The sequence below is a fragment of the Gossypium raimondii genome, chromosome 6 (genome assembly GCF_025698545.1).
Source record: "Gossypium raimondii isolate GPD5lz chromosome 6, ASM2569854v1, whole genome shotgun sequence".
NCBI classification, from domain to species: domain Eukaryota; kingdom Viridiplantae; phylum Streptophyta; class Magnoliopsida; order Malvales; family Malvaceae; genus Gossypium; species Gossypium raimondii.
In genome coordinates this window covers 55,148,128-55,159,558 of record NC_068570.1, presented here as the reverse complement: position 1 = coordinate 55,159,558, position 11,431 = coordinate 55,148,128, and the positions used below count along the sequence as shown (strand labels likewise).

The 11,431-nt window shown below is 35.5% G+C and overlaps 1 protein-coding gene across 1 annotated transcript; it reads right to left on the bottom strand.

Annotated features, from left to right (window-relative positions):
* Positions 1–2,218: 2,218 nt before the first annotated feature.
* LOC128041773 (uncharacterized) lies at positions 2,219–2,818 on the bottom strand. The gene is made up of 2 exons (XM_052632091.1): positions 2,747–2,818; positions 2,219–2,605 (listed from the first exon to the last, which is right to left on the bottom strand). The coding sequence occupies exons 1-2, from the start codon at positions 2,816–2,818 to the stop codon at positions 2,219–2,221; spliced, it is 459 nt and encodes a 152-aa protein (XP_052488051.1).
* Positions 2,819–11,431: the final 8,613 nt, after the last annotated feature.

Below are 11,431 nucleotides of genomic sequence, written 5' to 3'. Positions count from 1 at the left end.
AGCTAACGAACCGACTGTGCAACCTTCTCAAAACATACAAAGCGGCCGCCTTTGCATATGTTGAAAAACTTACTTCTTAAGGGACTTGGACGAAAGCGTCAGCCCCGTAGTGCGGAGAAACGATGAATACTCAGCAAGAAGGCTAAGTACGGATTCTAAGCCTCAAGAACCTTTTTGGGGATTTTTGACAACCTTCGGCTAGATGGGTTTAGTGACTCATGGTTGTGGTAGAAAAGAAAATAAATAAAATAAAAATAAAGATTTTATTGAAAAGAACAAAAGCCTAGACTTTTGGGGAGAGAGTGTTTACAGAAAAAGAAAAAGATGAGATCCCCTTTTGAGTCGCTTCACCCCCTATTTATAGTGCTAGGGGAGATATTCTAATTCTACTTAAATTCCTAAAAGATAAATACATTTAATTGAAGATAAATAAAGATAAAATAAAATCCTAAAAATAATCCTTAATAATTATCTCAATATTAATTATCCTAATATAATTAAAATAGAGTTTAATAAAATAAAATCTCTTCTTTTTGCATTTCAACCCTTGTGTCCTCCATGCTTGCACTTTTGGCACCAACTTTTCCTTGTGTCGCACATTGGCCCATTTTATCTCTAAATTCACGCTTTTGGCCCTTAATTTCACTTTTGCCTCAAATTTAGTCCCTATGAGATAAAAGATCATAAATAGCTCAAATTAGCAGGATCATACTCAGAATAAATACATAATTAATACATAAAAATACGTTATTCTAGAGTGTTATCAAATCCCCCCTACTTAGCCCATGTTTGCCCTCAAGTATGGTTCCTATCTACTGTGAAAGTTAGATTCTGCCATAAAAGAAATACGACTCCAAAGTTTTATAAAAATCAGTCAAAAATGCATATGAAAAATAAAGAGAACCCTAAACTTGCTTTAAGTAAAACAGAAAAAGATTTCCAATTAATACACGCAAAAATTAGAATCAACTTGAATTATTTAATGAAAATTAGGTAAATTACCAAACCTACCAAGACACCCTATTTGTTTCCTCCTTTAGTCCCCAAATTATTATTTTTTTCTTTTTTTTTCTTTTTTTTTTACTTTAGGGATATACTGAACCTTTTGACGCGAAGAGAGATGACAGCCAAGCACCCCACCCCGGTTACTCAACCCAGCAGACTCCTAATTTATTATATTTTTTTCTTAAGAACACATCGAACCTTTTGACACGAAGAGAGATGACATCCAAGCACCCCACCCTTTTACTCATTAACATGTTCTTAAAGATTAATTCCGCTTAGCGGAGTTTTATCTAACACGTCACACAACCTTTTGACGCGAAATAGGATGACAACCCAAGCACCCTACCCCTTTACTTCGATCGATCCACGTTTTTAAGTCGCACTCATAACCACGGAAACATTAAATGACATTAATAATAACTTTTTTGAGGACTTTAGAGAAAAATAATAATAATCAAGTGTCAAAATAAGTTTTAGTAATTACCTTAATAGTCATCAACATATTTTAGCATGCAAACATATTAAGTGTCCACTTTGTATTTAAACTTGATCAATTTTACGAAAAGCAAGATAAAGTTAACTTTATGAATCACAATTATTTTTACTCTAATAAAAATAAAACAAAGGAGATGGCATCAATTATGAAAAATTGTAATTTTCTCGAAAAACAAGAATCATGCTTGTAGATCAAACAAGAGGCAATTCTTGGTAAAAATCTTGGGCATGAAAAGAGGCGGAGATTCCAAAAAATAAATATGGACAAAATAAAGCCTCAAGCAACAACACCACCAAAAATAATCACAAAGAATAAAGAACAATAACCAAAATCACAATGAGAAAATGATAGTAATAACGAAGAGTACCTCCCCTCGAAAGCACATTGTCCTCAATGTGGACGAAAAGAAATAAATAGGTAGAAAAGTTTAGAAAAACTCCCCATGTGATCACAAATGATGGCAATGAGCTTGGCCAGTTGCTGGCCAAAGGTTTCAAGTCAGGCCTTAATGCGCTTTAAGTGTTGCTTAACGGTTTGCTTCATTTTTTTTTCTAAACAAAAGAAGAAAAATTGATTAATATCCAAATAAGTAATAAATAATAAAATAAAGTAATAAATAAAGTAAAGAATAATAATAATAAATAAAATAAAATAAAAATTGGGTTGCCTCCCAACAAACGCTTGTTTAACGTCGTTAGCTCGACGCCGTTATTGGTTCTATGGTGGTTCCAAATAGTTTTTCTTAACCGTGTGGGCTTGAAAATTATCATAAAATGGCTTCAACCGCTGGCCATTGACTACGAACCGCTTTCCAGATTCTTCACTCTCTATTTCAATCGCTCCATGTGTGAACACTTTAGTAACAATAAAATATCCTTGCCATCGTGATCGAAGCTTACCCGAGAATAACTTTAACACGGAGTTATAAAGTAAAACTTTTTGTCCTACCGAAAAATGCTTCTGAGCTATTCTCTTATCGTGAAACAACTTTGTCTTGTCTTTATAAATGCGAGCATTCTCGTAGGCATCATTGCGGATTTCTTTTAACTTTTGAATGTCTAATTTCCTTGCCTTTTCTGTGGGTTCTAACTCCAACTCTGGTTCCTATATAACAGAAGGTAACAGCTTAGTATTTGGAGATAATAACTCATTAACAAATTCAATTTCATCAAGTTCAGAATTATCTCCATAAATTGACTGAAAACTTTCTTCCACCAAAGAGTCAATTATATCGATACGATTTACGCTCAAGATTTCGCTTGGATGGCTAATGGCGTCGTAGACATTAAACTTTACGATCTCCCCATCAAACTCCATCGTGAGAGTTCCATTTCGAACATCAATTTTAGTACTAGTTTGTACTAAGGAACAGTCGACCAATGAGAGATCTCAAGATCCGAGTGCTATCCTCCTCCATTTTGATCACATAAAATCTGCAGGAAAATAAGCTCGTTAACTTTTACCGAACACCTCAAGGACTCATACGGATGCACAATGCACTGTCCGCCAATTGAATGATAACACCTGTTTTTGTCAAAAAACCCGCGTTAAGTGATTCATAAATAGAATATGGCATTACATTTATTGAAGCCCCTAGATCACACATAGCCTTCTTAATTCCTAGATGGCCTATTTTGCATGGTATTGCAAACATGCCCCTATCCTTGCATTTTGCAGGCATTTTTCGTTGTAACACTGCGGATACATTCTCACCAACATTCACCCTTTCATTACCTGTTAATTTTCGCTTGTTGGTGCAAAGCTCTTTAAGAAATTTAGCATACCATGGTATTTGCTTGATGGCGTCCAACAGCGGAATATTGATCTCGACATTCTTAAATGTTTCAAGGATTTCCTTGTCCTCTTTACCTCTTCGACACTGGTTGAATCGTTCGGGAAATGGAGGTTGAATTTTAGGCAATGGAGGCTTCGGTCAGACCTATTCGTCTTTCTTGGGTTTTTCCTGGGCAATTTCTTGGGCAAGATTCCTGTCAGGAATCGATTCCAGTACATTTTCACTTCGTAACGTCACTGTATTTGCATTTTGTCTAGGGTTTGGTTCTGTTTGTGACGGCAGCTTCCCTTGAGAGTTTAATTTCTCGATCGATGTGGTCAACTCTCTGATAGACGCCTCAGTTTTATGTTGGAAATCCTTCATCTCCTTTTGGAAATTAAGATTTTGCTGCTGAAAATCAAGAACATTGGCTGCTAACTTATTGACCATGGTTTCTAGAAAATTACCTGAACCTTGCGGCTGTTGTGGAAACCGATTTTGGTATGGCTGGTTATTTCGTAGATTAGCCCCATAACTTAAGTTAGGATGGTCCCTCCACCCTGGGTTGTAGGTATTAGTGTAGGGGTCGTATTGCCTTTGTGGCGGCCCAGGGAAATTTCCCACAGCATCCAGATGGGTCGTGGTATCATCATACAAACTGGGACAAACATCAGTTGCATGATCAGGTGTAGCACATATTCCGCATAACCGAGCTGTCTTTGCTTTTTCTGCAATAAGAGAGTTCATCATATTAGTAAGTCTATCAACTTTATCCTCTAAGGTTGAATTACTTAGCTGGTGAACCCTTCTAGGAGGTTCAGTATTGGCTCGGAACTGCTGAGAATTTGCAGCCATCGTGGAGATCAAGTCTCTCGCTTGTTGGGGAGTCATGTTGACCAATGCTCCTCCACTAGCAGCGTCTACCTTATTCATCTCCATGGGCTTCAAACCTTCGTAAAAGTGTTGGAGGAGAGATTGCTCCGTTATACCATGTTGTGGACAGCTTGCACACAACTTCTTAAACCGCTCCCAATAATCATAAAGGGACTCGACTTCTTTTGCCTTATTCCAACGATCTCTTCTTAGCTCACCGCCGAGATCTTGGAAAAACTTGTTCGAAACAAACGAGATAGATCACCCAAGTTGTAATAGATCCGGGGTAAATAAAATAACCATTCCTTAGCGAGAATCGCTAGGGAGAAAGGAAAGCACGTAATTTAATCGATCCTCGCCACCCCCGAGGTTTCATGCTAAGACAAACCATATGAAATTCTTTCGGATGCTTGTGGGGATTTTCATTTTGTAACCCACGAAAAGTTGGCAATAACTGGATTAAACCTGACTTCAACTCAAAATCAGTATCCATAGTAGGATACGCGATGTACAATGGTGGTTGTTCTGTCGGAGCTTCGGCCAGTTGCCGAATTGTTTGAGCCATTGGTTCGTGTGCTAAATTTGGGTTTTCGTTAACCCTAGCGTTAAGCACTTCTTCTGGTGAGTCGGCTTCTACTTTTTAGCTTTCAAGTGTTCGAGTAGGATTTTCGTTAACCCTAGACTCAGCTTCGTCGTCGACTTCAATTTCTGGCAGTGGATTACTTTGAGTTCCAACCACCGCTGACTGATTTTTTCGTAACTTTGTCTCCTTGCGATTGGCTCTAGCAGTCTTCTCAATTTCTGAATCAACGCAAGAGTACCTGGAGCAGATCTGGTCATAAGAAACAAAAAACAAGATTAGTACATTGCCAGTCCCCGGCAACGGCGCCAAAATTTGATGCGGTCGTTGAAAGCACCAAAAATATCCTATCCCTAATAAATAATGAAAAGAATAGTAAAAGGGAAGTAGGGTCAAATCCTCAGGGACTGGACTTGCAAAATATCTTGTTCCGTGATATCCCAGGCAGAGTCTTGCCCAAGACAACTGCGTTCTGAAAAAATAAAAACAATAGCGAAATTAAATTGTTGGATCTAGAAACGAAAAATAAAATAAAAACAGAATTAAGAATATTGAATTGAAAATTCGAGAAATTAAAAATAAAGTTAAGAGAAAGAAAATTCTTATGGGAGATTCCAGCCTCCAGTTGTCTCGTTCTGCCTTGGGTTCAATCCTCGGCTTTTAGATGATCCTTCTCAAACCAAATAAGCCGCTTATAGTGGAAGAGGACGCCTCGACCACCAGCTCCAATGATTTAGACTTACGATTTGATGGAACCTGACTCTAGCTAACAATCGCTTCTGTGAGATCGTCTTATGCTAGATCAACGCTTCTCAATGGCGAATCCCACGCCATTTTGTCTCTTGGGCTCGCCAACCTCTGACGCAGTAAGCTAACGAACCGACTGTGCAACCTTCTCAAAACATACAAAGCGGCCGCCTTTGCATATGTTGAAAACTTACTTCTTAAGGGACTTGGGCGGAGCGTCACCCAGTAGTCTGAGAAACGATGAATACTCAGCAAGAAGGCTAAGTACGGATTCTAAGCCTCAAGAACCTTTTTGGGGATTTTTGACAACCTTCGGCTAGATGGGTTTAGTGGCTCATGGTTGTGGTAGAAAAGAAAATAAATAAAATAAAAATAAAGATTTTATTGAAAAGAACAAAAGCCTAGACTTTTGGGGAGAGAGTGTTTACAGAAAAAGAAAAAGATGAGATCCCCTTTTGAGTCGCTTCACCCCCTATTTATAGTGCTAGGGGAGATATTCTAATTCTACTTAAATTCCTAAAAGATAAATACATTTAATTGAAGATAAATAAAGATAAAATAAAATCCTAAAATAATCCTTAATAATTATCTCAATATTAATTATCCTAATATAATTAAAATAGAGTTTAATAAAATAAAATCTCTTCTTTTTGCATTTCAACCCTTGTGTCCTCCATGCTTGCACTTTTGGCACCAACTTTTCCTTGTGTCGCACATTGGCCCATTTTATCTCTAAATTCACGCTTTTGGCCCTTAATTTCACTTTTGCCTCAAATTTAGTCCCTATGAGATAAAAGATCATAAATAGCTCAAATTAGCAGGATCATACTCAGAATAAATACATAATTAATACATAAAAATACGTTATTCTAGAGTGTTATCATTTAATACTACCTTAATGACACTCTGTAAATATTTATAAAAATATTTACAGCTCAGTTTATAAAATTGTGGTCTTGATACCCCGTTTTCAAAACCAATTAACCTAATAACTCATTCTAAACTCAAATAACTATTTCACAAGTCTTTCTAAAATCACATTTAACTCGTAAATACTAAATAATAAGATTTACGAGCTTACTCATCGGAATTGGTGACTTGAAATCATTGTTTTCCTTACCACTAAAAATTCAGGCTATTACAATTATTCTTTGCTCAATTAGTATTGCATCTTCAAGGAGAGTAATAGAAATTTATAAGCTTCCCAGTAATCAAACTAAACCATCAAAGACAAATACACTTAGAAAAAAAAGCTAGTTTGGAAACTACAAATCAGGGGAATTTGGCGATCATAATTATAACCAGGGATAGTTATACTTTATAAGACAAAATAATACATTTGCAAATTAAAAGCAAAATTTAAACACAAAATGTATGTATACGCCCTTCATCAAACAGCCATGCAAGATACAAATATTAGTCAAGTGGTTCACTTGCAGACACTATAACACCCCAGATCTGGAGGATCCAAAGTTTTGGCATATAGCAATAAAGAGTCTATCTAGCATAGTTTTATCCGTCCAAAAAGTTGTTTTGGCGTATACGTGTGGGCGTATAGTAATCCCCACAAGAGTAAGTAGAATTTGAATTTCTAATATTTTACCATGTGCTAAGAATATGTTCGTGTTAATAAATTGAAAGGGAAATATGGGATGAGTATTCGCCAAAGGTGTAGTACACCTGATTCGTATGGAATATTGTGCTAGCTTTAAGTAATCTGGTTAGAAACCAAATGTATAGTTTAGTCTGATAAGTTTGATGAAGGGAACTTATTTGTATTTTTTCTCGGAAACTATAGGCCAATATGAAGGCAAGTTCTGATATGTATGACACTTGTTAAATTCCACTAAACAAGATGGGTCATATTTATATGTGAGAATATTCTGAAAGGGGTTCTTCTTTCTTCTTCTTTATCTTCCCAAAGTGGTATCTACTGAGACCTTCCTTAAATCTGAATGTATCCTACCTCGATGATCTAGAGGTTAAGGTTCCTTTATGATCAATAGTTACTTTGTATCAGGGTAAGTGATTGAAATGATAAACAACTTGCATGTATAAGAGTAGTAATGGGGTTATTATGTTTTGTAAGTAGTGCTTGTTGCAGTTTAATGATGGAAGTTTGAATCTGGAGTTCAAGTTGTTGTACGCGGGTGTCAAGTGAGTTCTACACTGACTCATGCATGTATACTATTCATATTGTGAGTTATCTATAGAAAATTTGTTGAACTATGGATCTAAAGTCATAAAGAGTATAGTATGTGATGATTCTTGTATGAGTATTGAAATATTGAATTATGGCTGAGTATGAATATGTCTGAAATGTATGTTATGAGATGTGTGTTCTATTTGGGTGTATGTTAGTGAAGTAAAAGATTGAATTTAGATTGTTTCAATGTATGAAAAATTTGTCAAGAGAGTCTGTGTCTGTTCACCGCAGAGTAGAAGTTGACTCATAGAAATTCCTACAAGATTACAAAGCATCCATCAAGGTATGGTTCATGAGCTCATTGAGTACTTTTTTACTTACAAGGCTTGTCATTTCTTTTCGGGTATGTTGAGAAGAGACTTCGCCTAGAGGGAGCCAGAAGTACGCCAAGGTGGTGGCAGAGTAGGCTATTATGCATACAGTGGATAAGTGGTGCAGTCTTGAACACGCCTTTGAGTTTGTCTTGAAATTGTTTCTAACTTGTAAAGATTTGTAGAAAATTTGATGTAATGAGTTATTTATCATATATTCTACCTTAACTTTCCAAATGCTAAGTTTTTCTTTTGGAATTTCTAATAATATATTTAAATTAAATGAGAAAATGTAATATATTTTCGTTAAATGTTTTGTATTGTTTAGTAACACCCGAGATCTAGACCCGATGAATCGGGTCGGGTTTAGGGTGTTACAGGCGCAACTCTGGTATAGTCCCCTTCTACTTATTTCTTCTTCTACTAATCAATCTCTTGAGAAGGAAAAGTAATGGAGTAAGTTCATTTTAACTTAGTGATTTCCCAAAAAACATAACATGTTTATCAGGTTATCCCTAATCGACTTAAAGATAAAGACATTTGTCGAGACTCTGCCCTGTAGTACATTACGCCAAATCTTCCAGTACAGTTCACTAGCGTACATATCACAATTATATCACGCAGACTCCTCAGTAGACACATACCAGTAATTCATCCACACTTCTCTCAATCATATATGTTTATATGAGACCCAACCTTGTACCAGCCTCGTACCCATATTTCAAAAATCAGAATCGCATATCATTCATAATCATATCATTATTCATATTCCTTGTCAAATTCAAAATGTGTTCCCCCGCAAGGTCGGGCCGTGATTTGACAATCTGATTTACAATAAAGTTGCCCTACCGGATGCATCACAAATAAAGCTTCTTTCCACATTTTTCACATATCGCAAGTAGTTTGGTACTGGGCTCGCACATAAGGTGGGTATTAACCATGACAATGGTCATGTACACACAAAAATGACTCGTTAGTACACAGCACATCAGCATATATTTAGCAGAGACAACTTACCTTACACATCTCCATATCATAGAGTTTTAAAACCCAAAGGAAGCAAAAAGGAACTCAGCAGAACCTTCAGGATAGAATCTACTCCATTGGTCCTTTTCCTTGACCATTCAGACCTTTTCTAGCTTCTTAAGCTAAATAAGAAACAATCGTAATTATCAAACCATTTATCTACTATAAATTGATATGCAAAGACATAAATTCCCTAGACATCAACCTCAACTTTTCCAGAAATTACCAGTCAGCTGGTACTTATCAATGACGTTTTGACAAGCTCCTGGAAACCTTCCTAGTCTCTTCTTTAAAAGATAACTTAAAAAGAAATTTCTTAAGGACGTAAAAGAGAACACAAAGAAAAGCAAAAGCGAAACATGCTAGCTATAGGCACCCTTTTTTGTAGCACAAAAAACGAAAATAAACTTAGTAGGAAGGTCAGAAATCCCACTATCGTCCTTGAATTTAGAGACTAAGCTTTCCCAATAAGGTCTGAAATCTTTTACCAAATGCAACTACTACGACTAATCAGATTCGTAAAACATTGCTTGTACACTAAAGCTTTCAACTAAACAGGTCATTCAGTTACCTAAAAATATCAAGTTGTCATCTATAGTACTCTAGTTCAATTCCACATAGGTCTCCACTAAATTCTAACGATGTTCATCGAGCTATCGTTTCCACATAAAACAATTCTACCACTCTGTGAATTAACAAGTTCACCTAGAACATCTAGGGTTGGCAGATCATGTCATAAAAGAGTTCGTTAATCACTAAAGTTCACCAACCTTAGAGTTCGCCAAATGGCAAATTTTAGCAAGGCGCCTCTCACAAGGGCATACTAATAAATTCACGCAACACACAATCCTGGCACTATAACTGATAATTCACTCTATTACAACTCTGCCTTACTCAATTATACTCCAGTAACATAACAGTATGATCTACACTGAGAGGGTTGTTACAAGGGCAATTGTTATACCACCTTTGCAGGTACTTATACATGTCCCCTTTTATACAAGTTTCATATTGGGTGGACCTCCAATATCAAGTTACCCTATGATGGATCACTTAACTAATGGACCTTCGTCATAGACTACCTTCATCAAGAGTGCATAAAATGTTACGCCCATTGATTGTTTAGTCGTCTTAAGATGTCATGTCATTGATCTCGATGGTCACATCGTCGCCCTTGCAAGAAGACATGATGTAACTTTGTCGCTAGTGGGACTCTTACACAGGCACACCATTCAAACGTAGAAGCTGTAATAGCCCACTTTTCAGTGGTGTTGGAAATAGTGAGTTCGGGACCACAAATCTGACAGTGAGTTCGTATAATTAGTATTTAAATTTTTGATTCAATAATAATTTTATAATGAATTTTGATTTGAGGATTTTAACTAATTGAACTAAAAGTTAGTATAAGTGGTTTGGTTCAAAAGGCAAGTGGTTATTGAAAATGAGGTACTAGGACATTGTTTCCTTAATTTAAAGCCTTAAATATTTACAAAGTCGTATTTATATGTTAAGTCAAGTTTGGCCCAGTAATTTTGATGATTTACTACTTAATTAAGGTAAAAGGATTAAGTTGTAAAAGACGTAAAAAGTTAATTACTATAGATTTAAAATAGTAAAATGACTAAAATGATAGTTAAACCATGGTCAAAAAGTCCAATCGGTGGTGGATATGATTAAATCCACTGACTTTTGGCCTATTTTCTCATATAGTCCTAATTAGTTTAGGGTTAAATTGAAAATAAGCTTATTTAGTTAAAATTTAAAATAACTGAAAGACCAGTTGTGCAATTAAACCTTCCTTAGATTGTAATTACACCATGTTCTTATATGATGGACAAATATGGACATGTTTTATTTATTTTATAATTCATAATGTAAAGATTAAAATTGTAATTAGGTAAATAAGTAAATTATAATTAAAATAAAAGTCAAATTAATGTGTTATCTTCTTGATTCTTCTTCCAAAAGGTTGAAACACCATTTTTAAACTTGGGGGAATCTTCAACCAAGCTTGCTCTTCAAATTGGTAAGCTGATTTTAACATGTTTCTTGTAATTTTTATATTTTTGATATTGTTGCAACTAGGCCCAGCTAACACGTATCTCTGTTTTCAAAATGGTAAAAGATTAGGTATTGTGCCATTGATTAGTTTTGAATATTCTTGAAGTTTTATGGTATATTATTAAATTTGGTTGTTGAATAGAACTATTTTTGCAAAGTAGTTTTTGATGATTTTAATGTTTAAGGACTAAATTGTCAAAGTGCTAAAATTTCAAGGACTTGATGTGAATTAGCTATAAAAATAGGCTGTAGTGAGGTTATACATGATTCGGCAAGGTTGGGTTTTATCTAAAATTGGTTAAATTGAATGTTTTGGGCTTATAGACTAAATTGTATAAAAGTAAAATGTTGG

Excerpts from the sequence above, each read along its gene's own strand:
- LOC128041773 (XM_052632091.1), bottom strand. The coding sequence starts at position 2,818 with ATGGAGTTTGATGGGGAGATCGTAAAGTTTAATGTCTACGACGCCATT. Across the intron at positions 2,606-2,746 it reads ATCCAAGCGAAATCTTGAGC|GAACCAGAGTTGGAGTTAGA; the intron begins GTAAATCGTATC and ends TCTGTTATATAG.